Source organism: Castor canadensis, chromosome 17 (genome assembly GCF_047511655.1).
Source record: "Castor canadensis chromosome 17, mCasCan1.hap1v2, whole genome shotgun sequence".
NCBI lineage: Eukaryota > Metazoa > Chordata > Mammalia > Rodentia > Castoridae > Castor > Castor canadensis.
The window spans coordinates 5,111,627-5,138,136 of record NC_133402.1 but is presented as its reverse complement, the minus strand read 5'-3'; the positions used below and the strand labels follow the sequence as shown (position 1 = coordinate 5,138,136).

Here is a 26,510-nt window from a genome sequence, read left to right as displayed (position 1 = left end):
TGCAACCGTTACATTTACTCTCTGTATTTCTTTGATGCAACTCATGAGTATGGTATCAATAGCAGTTTATTAGAAGACTGAAGAGGAAGCAGGATTTCTGTGCTGTGATATTTGCAAATCTACATGGTATGTTTTCTTCTCAGGAGACAAAGGCTCATTTCTGTACACAGGTGGGGGAGGGCATGGCAGGACAACTGCTGGTTACAACACACCCACCTCTGCCTTGCTGGGATAATGATGCTCCTCTAAACCTTCTCTGCTCTGGCCTAGTTTCTCGTTCCTACTTATTTTCTGAATTCCTAGTTGGAAGGGCACTTAATTAAAGACCATTCTGGTTCAATTCCTTATCCTTGTTTTTGTTACTGTAATGAGGAAACTGAAGTAAGATTGGTCCAAATTACTGATAAAGGTCATGCAGTTAAAGCCAGATATGGTGGTGCATGTGTGCGATCCCAGCACTTGGAAGGCAAAGTTAGGAGGACAGTTAGTTCAAGATCACTCTGGGAGGGAGGGAGGGAGAGAGGAAGGTAGGGAAGGAGGGAGGGTGGGAGGAAGGGAGGGAAGGAGGGAGGGTGGGAGGGAGGAAAGAAGGAAGGAAGGAAGGAAGGAAGGAAGGAAGGATGGATTCTGAGCTCAATTTTCTGAGCCAATACCCAAGGCTGGCACTCTTTAAATTTCCAAGATCGATGTAGATTGGTGGTGGGGAGTGGGGGAGTTAAGAGGTGGGGTGATGGAGCATCATGGATGAGAGAAGAATAGTTTAAAAGTGTAAAGAATATGATAATTGTTCACAGCATTAATTCATAGAACTTAATAATTTGTTCAAAATGGGTATGTGCTCATCACTGTGATACATGTTAGGGATACAGCAGTAGAGGAGACAGACACACACCAAGCCTACTAACTCCTCCAGTCCAAGGTGGAAGACAGATAAAACACAAGCAATAAAAATGCTAATTACGGTGCAGTGTGAACACTGTGGCTGAGTTATACATAAGGAGCAAAATGATGGAGAATTAACAAGGCAGACTGTGGGATGCCACTTGAGGTTTTTCTCTTCCCTACCCATAAATCTTACCACCCTACAAACCTTCCAACTCCATTCTTTCTTATCTTCCTTTGTCCTAACAATAAGGAATGCAGTAGGAAATGTATTTCTTCTATTATTTCTCTGCCTACTCTCTCTGCCTCCCATTTTCATCTACTCATTCAATCAAAAAGGGATCCTCTGAGCTCTTACTCCCTATGCAGCAGAGGGGAGGTAGGAAGAGATGGAAGAACTTGCCAGAGCACTGCTTGGAGCAGGAGAGACAAGAGATCCTAACAGGGAATGTGTGGACAAGAAGAATGTGGGGAGGGGGGGTGGTTGGTAAAGTGTCAAAGCAAATAAGATGGTTGGTGGGAGTTATAAAGATGAGAGTGCCATTTTATGTCTTCCCAGACCATGGGACCATGGGACTCTACCTGCAGCTGGCATCAAACCTACCCTATGCCTGGGTATCAGTTAAAGGAATGTTCTATGTCATTCCCCACCCCCCATGTGTGTGTCTGTCTTACACACACACACACACACACACACACACACACACACACACACACCCCAACTGATGTCTCCTGATCTCTTCCATTGCCAGCCAATCTGCTGAGTTTTGAACTTGAAAGAATGGCACTTTCCTGGGTAGGAATCAATGCTCTATCTCCTTCTCTTCACCTTTACACTATTCTACTCTTGCCTGTTCCATCAGGCTCCAGACTGTAAAGCAGCCATGGTCAACATTCTACTATGAAGAAAATCAGGTTAGTGCTTTCTTTACCTTACAGGGGGTCCCCAAGGAACTAAAGAACATGCAGAACACTTCAGGAAAGCTTAAGAGAGATCTACAGACAAGTGTGAACCAAATGAACAGCCAGGGGTATTCCAGCTGGTAGGACCAAGTGTAGCAAGTGCTAGGAATTGGGAAGTAAACAGATTCAATCATCAAGAGATCAACTTGCCTGGTTGAAACAGAAAGTATTTGGGGATTGATGGACAGAATGTGAAGTACAATGCAGGGAATGGCTATTGAACAACTAGCTAGATAATATTCATGTTTCAAAATTATTTGAGGTTCAGTGTGTTAAGTAGAATCCAATAGAGGGAGATGGCTAAGATAGATTCTCAGACAGGTGAGTCAGAAGTACCTGGAGCAATGTGCTAACTGAGAGCATGAGAAGAAAGCTCTTAGGAGGCCCAGATCAAAGACTCATCTATCTCTTGGTGGTGGATGAAGAACAAGACAATGTCCATGAAGGAAGCTTAGGACCAAGGTACCTGGAAAGAGAGTAGTGTACTGGGTTAATGAATGGAATTGGATTTAATTTCAAGTGTTAGGCGCTTGGAATCAGAAGGGACAGAAAGAAGTTAGTGAAGATGTGTAGCAGTCTGTGTTGCATATAACACTGGGATTCAGAGATTGTTTTGAAATCTGTTACTCTAGACTTATCAAAGTAGAAACAGAAGTCTGAAGAAGAATGCTGAGTGAACAAAAGATAGCCATTAAGAAGGCCCATACAGGTCTCCTGTGTAATGTCAATCGTTATTCTCCCACTTGCACAATGGTCCAACAGGAGATGAAATGCTTCCTCCATCTAGTAGTCCTTTCATCTCTCCACCTGTTTAAGCACTCAACAAGTACCAATGGCCTACTCTGGGCCACCACTACTGGAGATGCTGTGGGTATAATCAGAGGTGAGGTGCTACTGACCAATCAGTGTAGGACAGGTGCTGCTCAGGTAGGATGTATACATGCTATTGACCTGGAGCAGTGTCCCAGGACACCATGAACTCTTTAGTCCTGGGCCAAGGGAAAGGTACAGGGACAGGGCATATGGAATGGGTGAAGATATTGGGCCTTGAGACAACAGAAGTTTACCAATCAATGTCCTGGTGAACCTGCACCAGTTGAGTATCAGCCTGGGCACACAGATAATTCACTAGACTCTATATTTATAAGGCATCTAATTTAGAGCTAGCCTATCCAACACAGTAGTTAGTCATTAGCTATGTGTGCTTAAATTTAAATTAATTACAAATAACTTTAAAAAAATTTAAAACGTATCAGCTGTAGTAGCCACATTTCAAGTGGTGTCTACATTTGGCTAGTGGTCACAGCCCAGGACAGCAGTGGTAACAAATATGTCTACCTACTGTCTTAGCAAGATAAATACATTGGGTGGTGCATATGTTGATCATGGAAATCATTTTATAGAGTACTTATCAACGTATCACATTGTATACCTTAATATATACAAATATATATATATATATAAACTTTTATTTGTCATTAATACCTCAATGAAGTTGGTGGGGTAAAAAAGAATTTTCCTACTGTAATCACAAGGTGTCCTATTAGATAGCACTGGACTAGGGGGAATTCCAAGATGGCGGCTAGAGGTAGGAAGCAGAAAGCGAGCCTCCTATAGTGAAATCTTGAGACGCTGGAGACACACTTTGCAGGCATAATCACCGAGAAAAGGCATAACTTTGACCCCTCCACACCTCCAGCCGGCGCAGAGAATCTCCACTTCACGTTAAACGGAGAACCGAGGAGGGCCCCCGGGGCCGCCAGTGGCCGGCGCCCATACGGCTTGGGAAGACGCGGACCAGGTGAGCTTCGCGGTACCGCGGTACCCCACAGACAAGCCTGGGCCAGAGCAGCATAGCCCCCTGGACAGACTGACCTCCACCCGGGAAAAAAAGAGAAACTGAGTACTAAGCAATAAGAACAGTTAAGACATGCTGGAAAGAGGGTGGGGCGCCCTGAGCGCTGAAGATTGGGGGAAGGGAACCCTTCCCGGGACTGTAAATAAACGAGCCGGGCGGGCCGGAGAGGCTCTGGTGGGAGCGGGACGCGCCCAGCAACCAGGAGCGGGGACGCTTGTGAGAGGAGGGAAGACCCACTTCCCACGTGAACTGTAAATAAACACGCAGGCCTGACAACGCGGGGCAGTGTCACCTTTCCCAGTGCTTGGAAAGGGGAAAGCCTGTAGCAGAGGCCCCCGCACAGGAGAACTCTGAGCAAACAAAGCCTGTGGGACCAGGTGAGCGCTAGCTCACCCCAGAGATCTGCATAAATAACGCCGCCAGCTACAGGCTGAGAGCAGCAGGCCGCAAGCCACAGTTGCAGATACCACTCTCAGAACTGTCTCCAGATGCTTTTTTTTCTTTTTCTCCCTACCTTTGAAGAGAGAACAACCGAATTACACCTGCAAGCCGAAAAACTTACTGAAACTGTATTGCATTTGAACTGGGGACACTTGGTGGGGCCTTTTTTTTTTTTTTTCTTGTGTGTGTGTGTGTGTGTGTGTGTGTGTGTGTGTGTGTGTGAGTGTGTCGTTTTGTTCTACTTTATGCATCCCCTTTGATGAGACAACTACAGAACAACATCTGAGGCACCAACTCCAGGACTGGAGATTGAGATGGACATCCAAATTATTAAGACTGAAACTGAATTGCATATAAACTATGCAATTAAAAAAATTAAATTTTTTTAATTTTCTATTTTCCATTTTATTTTAATTCATTTTTATATATAGATATTACTTTCATATACTTATTTTTTATTTTTTTATCTTTGATTTTCAATCCTCTCTCTGTCTCTCTATTGTCTGTTCAGCTTACTGTCGATTAGTACACTAACACTCCCTGTTTATACCTTTGAAACTCTCTTGTCTGATACCTTGTTCTGCTTTCTCCCTCTTGTCTGTATATTTGTTTTCCCCTTTTCTTTAACTTCTTGCTTTCCATCTCAGCTCACTCTTCCATTCTCAATATTACCATTGTTATTATTACAAGCTAGAAAATACTTAATTACACACAGTACAGGGACAGTAACAACACCAAGGACAATGACAGGAAGACAGAAAAAACAAGGAAACCAGTTTCCCCACAGCAAAAAATTAGTACAGGAACCAGAGGGGAATGAAGAGAACAGAAACTCAGATCCAGACTCCAACAAAATGAAGATAAACTATGCCAAAGGACCCAATGAAGCCTACAAGAATAATTTAAAAGAAGACATACTACAAGTACTCAATGAGAATTTTATAGAGATGATACTGGATAGGGTCAACCAAAATGTACAGGAGACACTCAAGAAATTCCAAGACAATAAAAATAGAGAATTTGAAAAAGCAAAAGAAGAAATAAAGGAAACCATAGAAGCACTGTATAAACACCAAAGTGAAAGAGAGAACACAATGAATAAATGGATAAATGAACTCAGGACAAAAATAGACAACAATAAAGAACAAAACAGCCAGGAAATGGAAAACCTCAGAAAAAAGAACGAAACAGAACTGCAAAACAAAACAGAAGGCCAATCCAGCAGAATAGAACAAACAGAAGACAGAATCTCAGAACTTGAAGATGAAATGGTAATTAAAGGAAAAACTGAAGAACTATTAATTAAACAACTCAAGACCTGTGAAAAGAAAATGCAAGAACTCACTGACTCCATCAAAAGACCAAACTTGAGAATCATGGGCATCGAAGAAGGAGAAGAGGTGCAAGCGAAGGGAATGCGTAATATATTCAACAAAATAATAAAGGAAAATTTCCCAAATCTAGAGAAAGATATTCCCATACAGATGCAAGAGGCCTCCAGGACACCAAACAGACCAGATCAAAATAGAACTACTCCACGACATATCATCATTAAAACAACAAGTTCAGAAACTAAGGAAAGAATATTGAAGGCTGTAAGAGAGAAAAAACAAGTAACATACAAAGGTAAACCCATCAAAATCACAGCAGACTTCTCAACAGAAACATTAAAAGCAAGAAGAGCGTGGGGTGAGATCTTCCGGGCACTGAATGAAAATAACTTCAACCCCAGGATACTCTACCCAGCAAAGCTATCATTCAAAATAGATGGAGCAATAAAAGTCTTCCATGATAAGCAGAAACTAAAACAATATGTGATCACAAAGCCACCATTACAAAAGATTCTGCAAGGGATCCTGCACACAGAAAGTGACACCCAACTTAACCATGAAAAGGCAGGCAGCACCAAACCACAGGATAAGAAAAAGCAAGACAGTAGAGAGTAACATCAAGTTAGGTACACACAATCAAACCTTCAAACAACTAAGACAACTAAATGACAGGAATCACCACATACCTATCAGTACTAACACTTAATGTTAACGGACTTAATTCACCCATCAAAAGACACCGTTTGACAAAATGGATTAAAAAAGAAGATCCAACAATTTGTTGCTTACAGGAGACTCATCTCACCGACAGAAATAAGCATATGCTTAGGATGAAAGGCTGGAAGAAGATTTACCAAGCCAATGGCCCCCGAAAACAAGCAGGAGTAGCAATACTTATCTCTGACAAAGTAGACTTCAAACCTACATTGATCAAACGAGATAAAGAAGGACATTCCATACTAATAAAAGGGGAAATAGACCAAAAGAAAATAATAATCATCAATCTGTACGCACCCAATGTCAACGCACCCAATTTCATCAAACATACCCTGAAAGACCTAAAAGCATATATAAACGCCAACACAGTGGTTGTGGGAGACTTTAACACTCCATTATCATCAATAGATAGGTCATCCAAACAAAAACTCAATAAAGAAATCCAAGATCTAAAATATGCAATAGATCAAGTGGACCTAGTAGATGTCTACAGAACATTTCATCCAACCTCTACACAATATACATTCTTCTCAGCAGCCCATGGAACCTTCTCCAAAATAGATCATATCCTAGGGCACAAAGCAAGCCTCAGCAAATATAAGAAAATAGAAATAATACCGTGCATACTATCTGACCACAATGCAGTAAAAGTAGAACTCAACAACAAAAGTAAAGACAAAAAACATGCAAACAGCTGGAAACTAAATAACTCATTACTTAATGAAGAATGGATCATCGATGCAATAAAAGAGGAAATTAAAAAGTTCCTAGAAGTCAATGAAAATGAAAACACAACCTACCGGAACCTATGGGACACAGCTAAGGCAGTCTTGAGAGGAAAGTTTATAGCCATGAGTGCATATATTAAAAAGATTGAAAGATCCCAAATCAATGACCTAATGATACATCTCAAACTCCTAGAAAAACAAGAACAAGCAAATCCCAAAACAAATAGAAGGAGAGAAATAATAAAAATAAGAGCTGAAATCAATGAAATAGAAACCAAAAAAACCATACAAAGAATTAATGAAACAAAAAGTTGGTTCTTTGAAAAAATAAACAAGATCGATAGACCCCTGGCAAACCTGACTAAAATGAGGAGAGAAAAAACCCAAATTAGTAGAATTAGGAATGCAAAAGGGGAGATAACAACAAACACCATGGAAGTCCAGGAAATCATCAGAGACTACTTTGAGAACCTATATTCAAATAAATTTGAAAATCTAAAAGAAATGGACAGATTTCTAGATACTTATGATCATCCAAAACTGAACCAAGAGGAAATTAATTACCTGAATAGACCTATAACACAAAATGAAATTGAAGCAGCAATCAAGAGTCTCCCCAAAAAGAAAAGTCCAGGACCTGATGGATTCTCTGCTGAATTCTATCAGACCTTTAAAGAAGAACTGATACCAACCCTCCTTAAACTGTTCCATGAAATAGAAAGGGAAGGAAAACTGCCAAACACATTTTATGAAGCCAGTATTACACTTATCCCAAAACCAGGCAAAGACACCTCCAAAAAGGAGAACTATAGGCCAATCTCCTTAATGAACATTGATGCAAAAATCCTCAACAAAATAATGGCAAAACGAATTCAGCAACACATCAAAAAGATTATTCACCACGAACAGGTAGGCTTCATCCCAGGGATGCAGGGGTGGTTCAACATACGAAAATCAATAAACGTAATAAACCACATTAACAGAAGCAAAGACAAAAACCACTTGATCATCTCAATAGATGCAGAAAAAGCCTTTGATAAGATCCAACATCATTTCATGATAAAAGCTCTAAGAAAACTAGGAATAGAAGGAAAGTTCCTCAACATTATAAAAGCTATATATGACAAACCTACAGCCAGCATTATACTTAACGGAGAAAAACTGAAACCATTCCCTCTAAAATCAGGAACCAGACAAGGATGCCCACTATCTCCACTCCTATTCAACATGGTACTGGAATTCCTAGCCAGAGCAATTAGGCAAGAAGAAGGAATAAAAGGAATACAAATAGGTAAAGAAACTGTCAAAATATCCCTATTTGCAGACGACATGATCCTATACCTTAAAGACCCAAAAAACTCTACTCAGAAGCTTCTAGACATCATCAATAGCTATAGCAAGGTAGCAGGATATAAAATCAACATAGAAAAATCATTAGCATTTCTATACACTAACAATGAGCAAACGGAAAAAGAATGTATGAAAACAATTCCATTTACAATAGCCTCAAAAAAAATCAAATACCTAGGTGTAAACCTAACAAAAGATGTGAATGACCTCTACAAGGAAAACTATAAACTTCTGAAGAAAGAGATTGAGGAAGACTATAGAAAGTGGAGAGATCTCCCATGCTCATGGATTGGTAGAATCAACATAGTAAAAATGTCGATACTCCCAAAAGTAATCTACATGTTTAATGCAATTCCCATCAAAATTCCAATGACATTCATTAAAGAGATTGAAAAATCTACTGTTAAATTTATATGGAAACACAAGAGGCCACAAATAGCCAAGGCAATTCTCAGTCAAAAGAACAATGCAGGAGGTATCACAATACCTGACTTCAAACTATATTACAAAGCAATAACAATAAAAACAGCATGGTACTGGTACAAAAACAGACATGAAGACCAGTGGAACAGAATAGAGGATCCAGATATGAAGCCACACAACTATGAGCAACTTATCTTTGACAAAGGAGCTAAAAATATACGATGGAGAAATAGCAGCCTCTTCAACAAAAACTGCTGGGAAAACTGGTTAGCAGTCTGCAAAAAACTGAAACTAGATCCATGTATATCACCCTATACCAAGATTAACTCAAAATGGATCAAGGATCTTAATATCAGACCCCAAACTCTTAAGTTGATACAAGAAAGAGTAGGAAGTACTCTGGAGTTAGTAGGTATAGGTAAGAACTGTCTCAATGAAACCCCAGCAGCACAGCAACTAAGAGATAGCATAGATAAATGGGACCTCATAAAACTAAAAAGCTTCTGTTCATCAAAAGAAATGGTCTCTAAACTGAAGAGAACACCCACAGAGTGGGAGAAAATATTTGCCAATTATACATCAGACAAAGGACTGATAACCAGAATATACAGGGAACTTAAAAAACTAAATTCTCCCAAAACTAATGAACCAATAAAGAAATGGGCATGTGAACTAAACAGAACTTTCTCAAAAGAAGAAATTCAAATGGCCAGAAAACACATGAAAAAATGCTCACCATCTCTAGCAATAAAGGAAATGCAAATTAAAACTACACTAAGATTCCACCTCACCCCTGTTAGAATAGCCATCATCAGCAACACCACCAACAACAGGTGTTGGCGAGGATGCGGGGAAAAAGGAACCCTCTTACACTGTTGGTGGGAATGTAGACTAGTACAACCACTCTGGAAAAAAATTTGGAGGCTACTTAAAAAGCTGGACATCGATCTACCATTTGATCCAGCAATGCCACTCTTGGGGATATACCCAAAAGACTGTGACACAGGTTACTCCAGAAGCACCTGCACACCCATGTTTATTGCGGCACTATTCACAATAGCCAAGTTATGGAAACAGCCAAGATGCCCCAGCACTGACGAATGGATTAAGAAAATGTGGTATCTATACACAATGGAATTTTATGCAGCCATGAAGAAGAATGAAATGTTATCATTCGCTGGTAAATGGATGGAATTGGAGAACATCATTCTGAGTGAGGTTAGCCTGGCCCAAAAGACCAAAAATCGTATGTTCTCCCTCATATGTGGACATTAGATCAAGGGCAAACACAGCAATGGGATTGGACTATGAGCACATGATAAAAGCGAGAGCACACAAGGGAGGGGTGAGGATAGGTAAGACACCTAAAAAACTAGCTAGCATTTGTTGCCCTTAACGCAGAGAAACTAAAGCAGATACCTTAAAGCAACTGAGGCCAATAGGAAAAGGGGACCAGGAACTAGAGAAAAGGTGAGATCAAAAAGAATTAACCTAGAAGGTAACACCCACGCACAGGAAATCAATGTGAGTCAATGCCCTGTATAGCTATCCTTATCTCAACCAGCAAAAACCCTTGTTCCTTCCTATTATTGCTTATACTCTCTCTACAACAAAATTAGAGATAAGGGCAAAATAGTTTCTGCTGGGTATTGGTGGGGGGAGCAGGAGGGGGTGGAGTGGGTGGAAAGGGAGGGGGTGGGGGCAGGGGGGAGAAATGAACCAAGCCTTGTATGCACATATGAATAATAAAAGAAAAAAAAAAAGATAGCACTGGACTAAAGAGAAAGAAACATTAAAACAATTTTCCCAGTTAGTTAACTCATTAATTACAACTGTGATACAGCACACCATGAAAGTGCAATTTGACAGGGAGAGGTCAAGGAAGTTGCTTCAAGGTTTAAGTTCAGCCAGTGGTCCTGCTAACACAAGCTTCCTGTCCCATTCTTTTGAGCACACAGATCAAAAAGATCTGTGGAGAGCCAGTTTTATATGAGAAAACTATTTACATTGGGTATACTGGCCAATCTGTGTCCAGTGCAAAAGGGACTTTCGGGAAAATTATCTAATAAAAGATAACCAAACTTGGGAAGCAGTAAATGCAAGATCTTCTGAAGTCAACCAGGATATTAAAACTGAGTCTCAGATCAAGGTAAGACATCCATGACATCAGATCAGGCACAATATCAGACATGTGCATATTCTAGCCACAAAGTTGTTGCTCCTGGTAAAATCCTAGAAAAGACTGGGGTGGTTTCCAAAACTGCCACATACCCCACTTGTTAGGAGTGAAGAGTACACATTGCCAACTCAAAAGCCAGATCACCTGCAGTCCTAGTAACCAAGCAACCCCCCTGGCACTCAATGCTCCTTCTAAGGGAGGTGACCTCTTGACCCCGGAAGTGGATTGAAGTTCCAGGCACCAGAAAAGCTAATCAGTAGGAAAAAACTGAAGCCTACCAGACACACAGAGGTTAGACAGAATCCCTCAGCCTCCCTGATGTAGCATTTTTCCATTTCTTCCTTTTTCAATTTTTAAAAAAATTTTATCTGCTTGCTGGTTTGGAGCAGCAAATTAATATTTTTTTTTCTCTTTAGACTGCATTTGTAGATTACGAAATACCATATCCATAGACAAATTAACATGAGCTTCCTTACAACACTGCACTAATTATCTCGGGGACCAGAGCCTCCCCTAGGTTAGACACTTCAGCCCCAGTGCAGGGTTGAAACAAGAATTTCTTTCTGAGAAAGAGCAATTTGTATCATGATCTGAAGACAGCAGGTGGAAGGTTATATATAATCTGAAACCCCATCCTTAAGCCTTCCTTTCTCAATCCATCCTTCCCCTGCCTGCCCCCAGCACCACTGGGTAAGTAGAAAAAGGATACCCCTTGAAGAGGAGACAATAAAGTAACAAGTGTATTTAATTTTAAACCCAATAGATTTGAACAGACCTCATGCCAAACAGCATCCTCCTTTTTACTTACAAACCTGGCAATTTTTAGCAAATGCTGCAGTCTGAACATCAAAAGCATGGAAAGGAAGATGTGGCAGGTAAGGAATTAGAGACGGAATTTCCTTTATGACTAGGAACAAAAGCCTGAGTCTAATCTCCTGTGTGATACAAGCTTTAGCTGATCAGGGTGACAGGGAGTTATTCTGATGTAGCAAATAGCTAAGGCACCATCTCTTGGCTTCTCCTCCTCCTCCTCCTCCTCCTCCTCCTCCTCCTCCTCCTCCTCCTCCTCCTCCTCCTCCTCCTCCCTCTACTTGCATGCAAATTCCACAGCAGTTGGGGCAGCCACTCAACACCAACTAAGGGGGAAAGAATTCCCTCTGATCAGCCTCTTGCAACTTAGAGCCCCCTGGCCTCCAATTTCACCTGTTCCTTTCTGACATGGAATGATATTTGATGAACCAAATGAGTTTCCATCGCTCTCAGAAGTAAAATATGCTAAGCCATTCTGAAACCTGTGAAGGAAGCTACATCTGGAAAAATAAATATTTCCTTAAGTTGCCCTTTTTAAATTTTGACATTTATTATGAAATCATTACAGTTTTATTCATAAAACAAGTTGTCCACTGATACAATTATTGCAGAAGAGAGCCAATGTCAGTACATTTTATGGAGATGCTACCCTTTTATTACTAATGTATGTGTCTGTGTGCGCATGTGTGTGTATTTGGGGCAATTGAACAAAATACTGCTTACTTCACCAAAATAAAGTCCTTGTATGCAAAAGGAAAGGCAACCGTGGGAAAATGCTTACTGGCTAAAAACAAACGATATTTCTACAATGTACCCCAGCATGTTCAAATATAGAATTTCTTTTCTGCAGCAATGTTATACAATGGTCACATATTTGGCTTGAAACAGAGCAAAATGAATTGTTCTTAATGCCTTCAGAGTTACGTGGTCTTGCTCTCATTGAGAGACCTGGGTTTGTTGGTTTTTCTTTCTGCTTTCCATGCAACTAGAGGAACAACAAAAAATTCATCTAATAAATTGTACCGAACATAGGAAAACAAAGCACATTTTATGCTAACCCCCAGCTACTAAAGGTGGGGTACACCCATTGACAGGTTCCAGTTTAACTGTAAGGGTGAGGGGGACCTGGGAGGTGTTTCTGCCTCCTTCTCAGTTCTGAATCCAACACAGCAGTGCATACAAGAAAGATGCAGGCAGATGGCAAAGTTTCTGTGGGAAGTTCAGGCTTGTATAAGAGAGCTTTACTCAGAAGACTCAGTCAAAGAAATGGATGTGTTTATGTAAGGAGTGTTCCAACAGGCCACACTTACTGAGTGCTGAGTCTGATCAAGGAAGCTGTAGGTTCCACTTGCATGAGTTCTTTGAGCAGTTTCCTGAGGAAGAAAAGAGGGAGGACATTAGTATCAAGAGCCATATTCATGCATTCTGTGTGCACCATTTTTGTTACAGTAATGTTGGCTAAAACCTAAAATAAACTCTGACTTAACAACAATAATGATAGTAAGGATGATGAAAATAATGGTAAAGTTTCTCAATGTATTTTTGATAAGTCCCTTCACATCCTAACTAGGAAGGTGTAATTATTTTTCCTATTTCAGAAGAGGTAGAAGGGTTCCACACAATGCAAGTCAGTTGCATGAAGAGCACATAGATATGGTAGAGCTTGGGCCACTGGATGCCAAGCCTGGAAGCATTGTGTTCTACTCTTCTCTTATATGATGAGCTCTTGGTCCCAGGATGTGTTGAATAAAGACCAAAGGTCAACATTTTCATTCGTTCTGTCCATCCATCCATCCATCCATCCATCTACAAATCCATCCACTATCCATTTGTTCATCCGAACGTCTGTCCCTCCATCCATCTTTCCAATCATCCTTGGATCCACTACTTACTGGCTTTTTGATCATGCCAAGTCACTTAGCTTTTCTCTAATATTCCTCATGTGTAAAACTAGAATACACACAGTACATGCCACAGAGGTTAAAGAGCTTATCAGAAGTTAGCATTTGTAAAGTACTCAGCGTTGTGTCTGACACAAAAATGGGGCTATTTAAGGAAACTTTTGGGAGAGGCAGTTCTGGGGTTTGAACTCAGAGACTTGTGCTCTCACACTTGCTAGGCAGGGGCTCTAACCCTGGAACACTCCACCAGCAGTGCTGCTATATAAAAGTTTATTATTATTTATTTATTAGGCTATTTTTACACCAAGCATTCGCATTCTCTCTCTCTCTCTTTCTCTCTCTCTCTCTCAGTGCTGGGGAGTGACCGTGCAACCTCACACCTGTCAGACAAGTGCTCCACCACTTAAGCCACACACCCAGTCCTTTTTTGCATTTAGCTATACTTCAGCTAGGTTCTCATGTTTTTTCCTGGACCTACCTCAAACCATGATCTTCCTACCTAGTCCTCTTGCATAACTGGGATTATAGGCACATGCCACCAATTGACCTGTATATTATTTCTGAGACAGGGTCTCCCTAATGTAACCTGGCTAGCCTCAAATTTGCAATCCTCCTGCTTCTGCCTCCTACACAGCTGGAACTATAGACATGAGCCAATGTCCTCTTGGTGCCTACAATTAGGACAGAAATTTGGTCAGGATGTTGGGGAAGGCTCCATCAAGGAAGTGGCAATAGAACTGAGATCTTAGAGATAAGAAGGATGTGACTGATGAATGGAAGAGCACAGCATGGGAAAAAGAGTTGGGAAATTCAGGAAATGAGTAGTCAAATGTGGTTCTTTAAATGCACGCTGTGCCTCAACAGAATTATCTCACACTTAATAGTAGTAGTTTGAACACTTAATTATCTCTGAGGCTCTGTATCAAAATTTACATGCATTCTCCTATTTATTAAAAACAATGACAAACCAGATGTGCTATACACACCTGTAATCCCAAAACTTTGGAGGCTGAGGCAGGGAGATTGTGAGTTCAAGACCAGCCTGGGTTATATACATATAGCAAGACACTGTCTTAAGAAAAATAAGTAAATAAATAAATGATAACTTGGGTGAGGTTCAGTCTTCTTGCTCTCTGTCCTCCACCTTCCAGTCACTTCCTTTGTCTCTTACACTCACTCAATCATGATAAGATCCAGCTACATCAAACTACCAAGAAGACCAGTAGCCTTGCTACACGAAGTAGCAAGTTACCATTACTACTCCAACCCTTTGATCGCATCCTTCTCTCTTCCTGAGCTGCCTCCATCTGGACCAATGTGATCTCATTCTCCAAAATCAATCCACCACTCCACCATCTCTGTAGCATTCACAGATCCTTCCAGCTAGACCAAAATTGGGGGGGGAGGGGGAGTCCCCATGGTCACATACATTCTTGTATCAGAACCAGAATTGCACGTCCTCCGTAACCCGTTGTGGACTTAGCCTCCACAGGCTCTGTGTTCCTGAGGGCTGGGGCAGTGTTTGCTTCCACAGTGCAACTCCATCATCTGACCCAGTGCCCAGCCACTTAGCAGCTGCTCACCATGCTGTATAGCCAAAGCAATGACTTCTCACTGACCCAAAGACTTCTAACACCAAGGAAGGACATGACCCATTTCAGGCAGAGGTGTTTTCTGAGCAACAGGGCCTGCTCCATTATTCTGTACCTAGTACTCAGGTAACCCATTAATTTCATGTGTGTGTCCACCCACACCTCTATACCATTCTAATACAACGTGCTGTTGAAATGGATCTCCTTTGCACCAGTAAGAATCTGTCGGGTCCTTTAGGAGGGTTGCTTTATAAAAACAAAGGCTGCAAACCATTGTCACAAGGTGAGAATGGCAATGGTTATTACCAATGGCACCAGAGACCATGAGAAACCCACCATCCTCTCTAGAATCCCAGGGAGGGAGGTACTTTTTCTTTTTTTGAGATGGTTCTGAGTTTTCAATGACTCTTGCAATGTGCAACCAAGAAAAATTTGGGGTCCCTGCAGAAATCAGGTGGGATTTTCATCACACTGAGACTAACTTGGTATGGAAGGAAGGAAAGATGGCAGTCAGGGAGAAGGGAGGGAGGAAGGAAGGAAAGGTGGACTTAGCCACTCCGTTGCTTATTTTGACAATTTCCTGGATGACTACCCACCTTCTCTAAGTCATTTCCCTCCCCACACCCATCTCTGTCTAGTGCCATAGCAGAAATTATGTTCAAAATGCATGGTATATCTCCATTGGCAAGAGCCAGTGCACTTGAACTCCTAGGTTCAATTTTCTCCCAGGAATTTGGAAGATACTTGCAAGTATCTTCAGTTTCCAGTACAGAGAACTCAGCAGTGGTGGGGTCACTGTTCTTGGTCACAAATGCAGAATGGTGCAGAAGAAGAAAGTTTGGGATGCACAGTCATAAAGTCATAAGCAGAGAAAAGAGGAGGAGAGGGAAGGCCACCAGGCAGGAGTTTGCCTTTGTCCTGATTGCACAGAAGTTCGTGATGCTGACTTGCATAACTCATGCCACCTCCTGCCATTCACTGCTGACTCTCCCCTGCTGTAAGAAATGTCCCAATGCCTTGAGGTAGTGTGCATGAGCTCTTCTTGCTTATAGGCAAAGATGACTCGTGTAAGATCCTATCTGTGAGCGTGATCTTGAACCTATTTGGTATTTTCCACCTGCTTTGCTTTCAGGTGAGCTAGCAGTCTTTACCATATCAGTGATGTGACTAAGTTTGTACTTGATACACTCCACAGTAACCCTTGCCATCATTCTGGGATCTACAGGTTAACTGTTTTTGATGGTGCCCTGAAGCTACATCACCAGTCTCACCTGGTGCTTATAATATGCACTTGGTGATGGCAGAACCTAGAAAAGTCACTGCTCATCTCACCTGGGAAGGATGGAGGGAGCCTGGAGGACAAGGGCACTGTGCTAAAGCCCCCCATAGATTGGAGCCAAGACCCTCCCCAAGGAAGTCTGTGACTCCCAGCCACAGAACAAGAGGCTGCTGACCAATGACACTACTTCACTCCAATTACCAAACTCACTGTCTACCGCAGTGTCAAAGATCCAGTGTGTCCCAGGATTCCCTGCAGGACCGCAGCAGCCTGAACTCCAGACTCAGAACCAATATGACATTTTACTATAAATCTATGTTGTATTTTCTAAAGTGAGACATGGGCAAAAGCATCCCTCCTCTCCTCACCCCAATCCACTCTGCAAAGACAGCATGGGACATCTTTGGACTTCAGGAGTTGATATCCACATCAACTCAGCTCCCCATGCCCTTCTTGTGTCAATGCCTGGGCTCAGTGCTAACTGTGACCCCCAAATAGTTATTCCCCCCTTATATTTACTGATTATGAAAACAAATTCCAAGAGTCAATCATTCTAGACAGAATCAGAATGCCCACCCTCTGACGTCACCGAGACTGTGCTCTGGCTATGTCCTTCCCTGTGATTCCCGGTGGACGTGCACCTGTACTTCGAATTCTTCACCCCCCCCGAGTACAAGGCAGAGCTTTGTCCTTCCCACTCTGAGAACCCAGCTACCATATGTCAGCACTCATTCCTCATGGACTTCTGTCTCCATATCCATCTTTCCCCATGGGAACAAAGTGCCAAACTGTGTTATCACATTCACGAGTGACAGTGTTGCAAAGTATTTGACTCAGACTCAGATGTGAAATGCATTCTTCTATTCACTGATCCTTGGGCAAGCTGTATGATCTCTTGGAGCCTCAGTTTATCTGTGTCCAGACAAAGGATCCCAGTCTTCTCCACAGAAGGTGGATATGAGGATTCCATGACAAGATGACCTAGAATTACCAATCCATAGAAGGTCATCATGGGCAAGAGCTACGCCTTTTCCAGTAACAACAGTCCTTATGACAAAGTCTTAATGTATATCCCTGTGTCAGGAGCTGACACAACCCCTGGCATATAATAGGTGCTTATGAAACATTTCAGAAAAAAAAGGAACCCATGGAGCTCTTTCTTTGCTGATGAAACACAATTGTAGTTGCTTCTCCAAGGCTGACATTTGACTTACCATCTGTTTCAATGCAATACTGTCAATTAGTCTGTTTGTTGCATTTAACTCAGCTGTGGTTGCCCATTCATGGGCGCTCAGTACAGCTTCTAGCTGTTCTGTGGAAGGGTTCCTCCCGTCTCACTCTCTAGGGACACAAACATCCTTAGGAAACTCCAGGGACCTCCAGAAGCCTAACGATATTATACCCCACACAGCACCCCCCACCCGCCCTGCCGTGAGTGTTCTTCTTGGTGTGTTTAATTTCCTGTCTTGGCCTTACAGGAGATTTCTAATGTTTGGGCTGTAGGGTATGTTCTGATTAAAAATAATCCTCCCAATTACTGGTTGGCACGAGCCTCCTGTCACACGCTCTCTGCCACTAGCCTCGGCTTCGCTGTCAGCAATAACTATCTGCAGTGCCTAACTGTAAATGAAAACCCAAGGGGCAAGCTTGGGTCCCCGGCTCCTGGGCCACGCCAGATCTTTTAATTTGCACTGTCTGTCAAAAAGATGTGGCCGTGCATACTCCAAAGACTTCCTCAGACTCTCAGATTCAAGGCCAGAGAGAACGGAAGTACCAGAACCTTCTCCTACAGATTGCTTTTGAACCTGCCAGAGATAACAGGGCCTGTGGAAGGCAACCAGGTTCTTTTTAGTTGTGCTCCAAACTTCAGCTAGACCCGGTATGAAAAGGGAAGCTGAACTCCAGGGAAATCTCAAGGTATATTTATATTATTTTTCCAGCAAGTACATAACACAGGACATCGAATTCAAAGGATGTGCTTGCAACTCTTTGAAAAGAAATGTACACCTGAGACCTGATTATTTCAATCTCTATGAAATTAAAACTTTCTGAGGACAGGGTGAGAGGGAAAGAAGCATGTGTTTTCAGCTGAGAAGTAAAATGAAGGTGTCCTCCTACAACGGGGGGAGCAGAGGGAATGTCCCCGTAGCATTGAAATACACAGTGAGTCAAAAAGTGTCACCTGAAGACAGTTACATGGCAGAGCTCAGTTTCTGGACTGATGAGGGTGGGGAATTCTTCTGATGTGCCTCCATACTCCATATCTGTTTTTCTAAAAATGATGCTGGCTGTTGCAGACAATGTTTGTGTCCCTTGTCAACGACTCAGATGCCTGGTTGAAGCTCCTGCTCTTAGGATAAACAGCAGATTCTAACTCATGGTTCCAACAAATCACCCCTCTGGCCGAGCCTAGCTTCAGGGGGTTTCTGTGACTGGCGGCATGTTCCAGGGACTAAGTTTTCCAGGCAAAACCAACCCAGGACCACGTAGGCAGATTGTCTCAGCCCCAGCAGTTGTACCACTCAAGCCTGAACGTGGATTGGATCAGCAAACTAGGGCTCATGAGTCACATCCAACACCTAGCCTTGGGTTTGTAAATGAAGCTGTGTTGGGACATTGCCTTGCCCTGCGGCACTGTCTGCACTTCAGCTTTCATGGTATCACTTGATGAACCACACGGCCCCCGCACTTGGCCATAGTGGCCACCTGGCCTTCTGTAAGGAACGTCTGCCCATCTGTGATGGAGGCAGGAGACAGATGTACACACAGGCTCCCAGTGGTCCAAGCAAACAGCTAGAACACTAACAACCCAGATAAGACTGAGATATTATTCCTACACATTATTTGGACTGTTGTTATTTTATTCATATTATGCAATACAAATAATAATCGTGAGTGCACTATTACAGAATACTGTATTGTGTCATAATTACTATTAGTATTTGCATAATTATATATATTCAAATAGAATTATAAATTTCTTATGATCTAATTAGTGTTGGGTAGTAATCATGGGTATATTTTAATATGATATAAATTAGATATTATCCAATTAGTACTGGATATTCAGAATAACTATTATTAATGTAATATAAATAATATAAATTAGTTATTACCTGATTAGCACTAGATATTATTAACATCTATGCCATTATTTTTATTATCATTGGTGGTATTGGGGTTTGAATTCAGGTGTCCTGATTTTTTTTTAATTATCTTTTGGATAGGGTCCCATGCCTTTTCCTGGGCTGGTCTTGGACCACCATCCTCTTATTTATGCTTCCTGTCTGGCTGGTGACACCAGACAGTGAGATGGGATCTCACTAACTTTTGCCAGAGTTGGTCTCAAACTGCACTCTTCCTGATCTCCATGTCCTGAGTAGCTGGGATTATAGGTATGAGTAACTGAACCTGGCCAGGAGAAGCTATATTGTTAATATAAATAATAATTAGCTATTATCCAATTAGTGCAAAAGCACCTCCAATCACAATAACCACTGTTCTCCTTTTATGACAATAAACTTGACCTTTAAGGATCCAAAGGCACTTGCCCCACATTTTAAGGCTTGTGACCAGCAAAGCCAAGATCCTAATGCAGTTCCATATGACTCCAAGTTAGTACAATATTTAGCCTGCCTCTCAACTTCCATCCATCCAGGACGGCTCTTTGACAAGGCATATTGGCCGGGTTTACTTCTTGCAACGACAGAAAAGTAAGAGCACAGACTTCATCAAGCAGCCTCTCTGAGGTTCCCTTTCTTCTAGCCTCCCACAGTTCCAGCGTCTGGGATGCTTCTTTAGAGGAACAAGGACAGGGCAAAGCAAATCTGAGTAAAGGGTGGGAGGAGGTTTATGTCCTATAGGCAGATTCTTAGGTTGCACAATAGCAGGCAGGCAGAGATGGACGGTCACCATGCTGGCTATGGGCATCACAGGAAACCATGGAAGATGACAACACCCCTTCCTTTGGCCACTGAGATGACCAGGAGTTTCCACCAAGAGGAACAAGGCTTCATAGCAAATGCTCATGAATGCCAGGGACAGAGTTTACCCAAATCCACTGCACCTCTAGGTGACCTGGCACATACATGCTCTTAAGAAGACCCAAGGGCCTCATCCATGTCGAAACCACCAAACTGCTCACCTGAAAAAGCAGGGCAAACTCTGTAAAACTGGCACACGGAGCCCCATTACTTCGAGTGCATAAGTGACGACTGAGAGGCACAGGGTCCCCTGCAACCCAAAGGAGCAGTGCTTGAAGGGAAAGGAGACCCTCTTTGGTTGATTAGGCTCTCGGGTCACACATCCCCAGCACAGTACACCTCCCATGACCCGTCTCTGCTGCAAGTCTAGGATGGTCTCCCTTGTCATGTCTGTCTCCACTGTAACTACACAACAAAACGTTTGCCGTCTGCCTTGCTGGACTGAATGTGCCATGAGGATGTGGGAGGTCGCTTCTCTGCAGGACAATCTGCACCTAACACAGCACCTGTAACAAAGCCTGTGTTAGCTAATTACCAGCCCTGTGAATGAATGCCAGAAGGAGTGTAGGATGAAACCACATTGTCTTCTGGCTCCCAAGGGTCTCAATGAAAGCCGAAAACTCTTTCCTAATCCTCCTGCAGTGAGTGCCTTTCTCTGAGCCCTACTTCTCTGCATACAACATACCCAGATTCCCAGAGATCACCCCAAAGACAGATCATAATTTTCAAAGAGAGGAGCATGTGTATGAAGGAAGACCAGTGACCTTAGAAGTCAGGCCCACTCAGATGCAAATCCCCACTGTCGCCTTTCCTAACTGTGCAATGTTGGTGAGTTTCCTTCCATCCCTGCTGCTCAATTCTCATGCTTAAGTAATGAAGATTTCTCTTACAATATTTGTACAATGATTAGACAATATTATACACAGAAAGGCTTTAGCGTATGGTTACAGTGGGTGTTCAAAAACTCTATCTACTGAAGTCATATTTAAGTCCTTCTCCCAAGGGGAAACTTAAAAACAAGCAAAAAATGGTAGAAAAATATTGTGACTTAAAGATGCTCAGTAAATATCCACCTGGTACCACCAAGGACATGCATATGTGAATTGCTATAAAGATGATGCCCAAAACAAGAAGAAGGAAGGGGGGGGATGTCCAGTGCTCAGCCTGTGAGCAGCACACTGATAAACAATCTGCACAGAACCTTCACTGTATTTCTGTCACTTACCTGTGCTGTGGTCATCATCTGAAGGTTCAGCTGAAACATGGAACTCAGAGAGGTTACATAGTGGGGCAGGTGCCAGAACTTGAACTCTGATCTGAACAGCAATCATCCTGAACTGGGTCTAGGACAGAATACTCCCACTTCAAGTGGGCATCCCATCCTGCGAATGCCGTTGGACAGAGATATACCAGTGGACCTGATGTGCTGTGAGGCTGTGATGGGCTCTCACACACACAGGAAGTTACAGCGCAATGGGTCACCTCCACCCAACCAAGTCACACTGGTGATTATCCAAAATCTTACTAGTTCTGTTGACCTCTCTCATTGGAGGGTGAGATCATGCAGATACAGTGAACAGGTTTATAAAAGTCTCCCTGAAATTCACATGGTTGACTGTCTCTGTTTATGACTCAGGTAGGTTGGGTACTAAGCCACCCAGACCCCGTGAGGTCACATGGGTAGAGTCAGCAGAAAGCTCACAGGTTGAGAGGTACAGACAAGTTTATAGAGTTGGGACACGAAGGCCGTTGTTGGCAATGCACAACACTTTTGCTCATTAATCATCTTTTACTTTGAATCTATTTCTCAATGAAAAGTAGCTTTCCTTTTCTATTACCAAGATTAATGTGTCAACAATACACAACGGCATAAACTGGACTATAGGGAGGAGAGAAAAAGACCAAAAAAAAAAAAAGGCAAAAAGAAAACCCTCGGTACATACTGTGATATATTTGCTCAGATTATGGCTTTATTTACACCACTGAGAACACTTTATTTCTGAGCTTCATAACTCACTGCTCTATAAAGAAAAAAGAAGCTAGCTAGCAATCATGTTAGTTCAACATGGAAAGAGAAAAATCCACCGTAAAGAAAACCCATCCTCCACCCTGTAGGTCTTGATATTTTTTTTAAATTCTATTTAATATGTGTTGGACTTCAGAGCACCTTATTACCTTATTTAATTCAGACTGGGGAAGATGTCTTGGAATAAAAATGGCACTGAAGTGATAGGAACTAAGCTGTGAAAATGTGGACATCATATTTTCTCCAGAGAGATAATCAGCTTATCAGAATTCATTTCAACCTAACAAAGGTCTCACAACTACACTGAAAATTCAAGCTGGTCTCATCATTGCAAGAATGTAATCTCAAGGAAATAGTAAAACTCTCAAGGCAAGCTCCATGCCATTATCTTTATGGGTAAGAGTCACGAGCATCGGGTCCAACAGAGTCACTGTGATAGGGTCTGTTCTCACACACGGGAGACATTCCCACTTAGATATCGCAGCACTTTCTTATCACTGGTGAAAAATGCAAAGATTTTTGGAGTCATTGAGAGTGCTTTTGCTACATTTTTTACCTCTAAAATATGCCCCAAACTTGTGCTCTGGAAAATACGTGGCTTAATTTTTCTCCCCAAATTTAGTCCCTGAAACAGATGTAGGTGTCTGTCCCGTGCCCATTCCTAGCTAGCTGTTGATCATGATTGCAGTATGTAACACTGTCTCTGGGCCTCAGTTTTCCATTTGCACAAGAAACACTTGGGCCTTCTTGTTCTAAAAGGCTCTTTCCTTTGGCTTCCTATAGACAATCTGTCTCATGTACGTGCTCACAAGACAGAAAAATCAATAAAAATCAGGGCAAAGAGACTCCAAAAGTATATGAGTTTCCAAGGGAGTCAACACCGAGAAAAAAAATAAATAAACAGTGTGCCTCAGTGTGAAATTATGAAATCATCCCCCCTCCAAAAAAGAAAAAATTAAACAATAATGTAAATGGATTTTGGAAGATAGAAGGACACTCCTGATAGCCAGTCCTTCATGTTGAGCAAAGAACAACCAAGCCATTTGGTACAATGTTCCAGAAACACAGACAGTGAAGTGAAGGAAAAATAGTGAGTCAGAAAGGCGGATCAATACAGCACTCATCGTCTGAGTGTAGGAGGGAGGAAAAGCATTAAGCCGGAGTGGAGCTGTGAGAAGCTTGGTAAATGGTTAGAGTCACATAGGTAACCTTCAAGCCTGATGTATTTAAGGCAGGACTTCATTTGAATTTGCTTAGGGTGCTAGTTTCTTTACAGTGTTATTACAAGTAACAAATGAACACTGGGGACTGTAGGAAGTTTCCAAGAAAAATCAAGCTGTATCTCTAGTGCTGTCATGATAGACAGTAACACAATGGGAAGAGCTCAAAACACAGAGGTAGCAAAACCTGGGTTCTGAGTTCATCTACATTTGACTTTGAGACACTTATGATCCCCTCTGAACCTCAGCATCTTCTGCTGACAGGTGGCCAGCAGAACTAGACCTCTGGATTATTCAGAAGATTGAGTGAAAGACTGTGAGTGCCAGGCATTGAACCCAGGGCCTGTATGTACCACTCACAATCGCCAGACTTTGTTTTTTTAGATTAGTTTTAGATTCATGGCAATGTAGGGGAAAATTAGGAAGATCCCCCATATATCTCCTGCTCCACACCTGCACAGCCTCCTCTCAATTTTTACTACAATATTTTTCTTTGAAATCATCACAAAAACATTATCAGAACTTTAACTCACATCTCAGGCAACAAGATCTCCTAATGCCCCAAGTTATCCTAAAGTGTTTTAGCCATTCACAAAGGAAATCAGAAAAATATTCTATTCCTAAAGGTACCTATTTTCATAAGATCCACATCATTTAATAAGAAAATAGTCCTTAATCCTAAACATGCAAAATCCTAGCTAGAAGACACAGACACATTTCTGCCCACAGTCTCCACTCTTCAATATCATGCAATGCACATTAAAATACAGAATTCATGCATACAAAATAGAGTTATTCCACACAGGTTTAGAGTCTGAGTGTGCATAATTTCTTTCAGATTTAAAATATGTGGAGATATTAAATAAGTCTACAACTTAAAGAAGAAGAAAACGATATTCTCAAGTTTCAAGTGTTTATTTCAGAACTCAAGGATTTTTTTCAGAGGAAGTAAATGTTTTTAAAGGGAACGTGCTGCGAGAGTCTTCCTCCTCTGCTGCCTCCTCCTCCTCCTCTTTTTTTTCCTCTTTTCTTTACATTATAGGGGTTTGAACTCAGGGCTTCATGCTTGCTAGGCAGGGGCTCTACCATTTGAACCACACCCTCAGCCCTTTTTGCTTTAGTTATTGTTTATTTGAATAGAGTCTCCCATTTTCTCTCTGGGTCAGACTGAACCAAAATCCTCCAATTTATGCCTCCCACATAGTTGGGATCACAGGGGCCTATCACCATGCTCAGTTTGTTGGTTGAGATGGGAGTCTCGCTAACTTTTTGCCCAGGGTGGACTCAAACTGTGATCCTTCTGATCTCCTTCTCCTTCCAAGTATCTAGGATTACAGGCATGCACCACCACACCTGACTACTTCTGTTCATTTTAATGTGTGTATCCCTCATTAATTCACTGGCATTTTTTCCACTACTGCTTTGCAAAAATCAACAAAGCGTGGTGCCAGGTACCCTTAGGGATTCTGAGATGAATGGAGTGTGCCATTTTCTAACAAGCTCAGGTTCATAACAGCTAATAGAAGGCACAGTAAGGCTAAGGTCCCTGCAGAAAAACGGGAATGATGCTTCAGTCTTGGGTTAATGGTGGAGGAGGAGACATAGATGGTGAAGGTGGCAACTGAGAGGATTCAGGGGTTGGTTGTTATTTAATGTAAGTTTCATGGCCAAGCAGGTGGAAATATGCAATTCCATAGCTTAAGAGAGAACCTCTGACAGGTGTCTGGATGCAGAACGTGGGAAGGACATTGATGGCAATGACCTTGAGAAGATGAGATAGAGGAGGGCACATGGGTCAAGCCTAACACCAACACTAGGCCAAGTCCTCCTGCATGCAAGGCAAGGGCTCTGCCACTGAGCTGCAGCCCCAGCCTAGAATTTTTCAAATTGCCAAATGTCATATATACTTGGGATTTACAAGAGGATGTTTTGAAATGCATATGCATTGTAGAATGGCTAAGGATATATGTATTGTCTCACGGACTAATTTTGGGGGTGAGAATATAATCTCATAGTAATTTTCAAGTATACAAACCATTGTTACTAACTATACTTACCACATTACAACAGAAGTCTCAAATTCATTTCTCCTAAGTGAAATTTTATGTCCTTCGACTAAAATCTCACCAACCCTTACCCTAGGTTCTGGAAACCATTTTAGTCTCTGCTTCTATGTGATCAAATTTTGGGGAGATTTTCCCACTTGAGATCATGTGGGATTTGTCTTTCTGCACCTGGATTATTTCACTTCACAAGATGTCCTCCAGGCTTATCCATTTTGTTGCAATGACAGCATTTCCTTGTCGCTTAAGGCTGAACAGTATTCTATTGTGTGTAGGTTGGGGTGGGGAAGTAGGTATCTTGAAGCCATTTTCATTAGTGCATATTAAATTGTACAAGGTAAGGGGTTTCATTATGACACCTTCATGCAGGTTGGACACCATTTTTAGACTGAGGAGGCTGAGCTCAGAGAGCCTGGTTACTTAGGGATGCCAGAGCAGAAGGAAAATAGCTATGTCCTGAACTGGAATTCTCACACTCCAAACCCCACACTTTCAGCCATGACACATAAGTGAGTTTCATCTTTGGCAGGCAGTTATTAAGGATGCATTAAGGAGCACTAAGCAAGCGAATGACCTGCTGTGACCTGTGTATTAACAGAACAACTAGCCACAGGGTACAGAATGGCCCGGAAGTGAGAAGTGGAGCCAGAGATCATGGAACCCCCATCTCTCATTGATTAACTGTGCTTCATCCTTGGCTGGTCCTGTGCCTGTGGATAAGTTACTCAAATTCTCTGGGCCTTGATCATGCAAAATTATTTAAT

The 26,510-nt window shown here is 42.0% G+C and overlaps 1 protein-coding gene across 14 annotated transcripts in view; it reads right to left on the bottom strand.

The window, feature by feature from the left end:
* Rbfox1 (RNA binding fox-1 homolog 1) overlaps positions 1-26,510 on the bottom strand; it is a 1,956,039-nt gene that overhangs the window by 1,164,960 nt on the left and 764,569 nt on the right. For all 14 annotated transcript variants that reach the window (XM_074060407.1, XM_074060396.1, XM_074060397.1 and 11 more), the window contains exon 4: positions 12,993-13,055. In XM_074060407.1, coding sequence (XP_073916508.1) covers positions 12,993-13,055 — 63 coding nt within the window. The remainder of the gene's footprint in view (positions 1-12,992; positions 13,056-26,510) is intronic.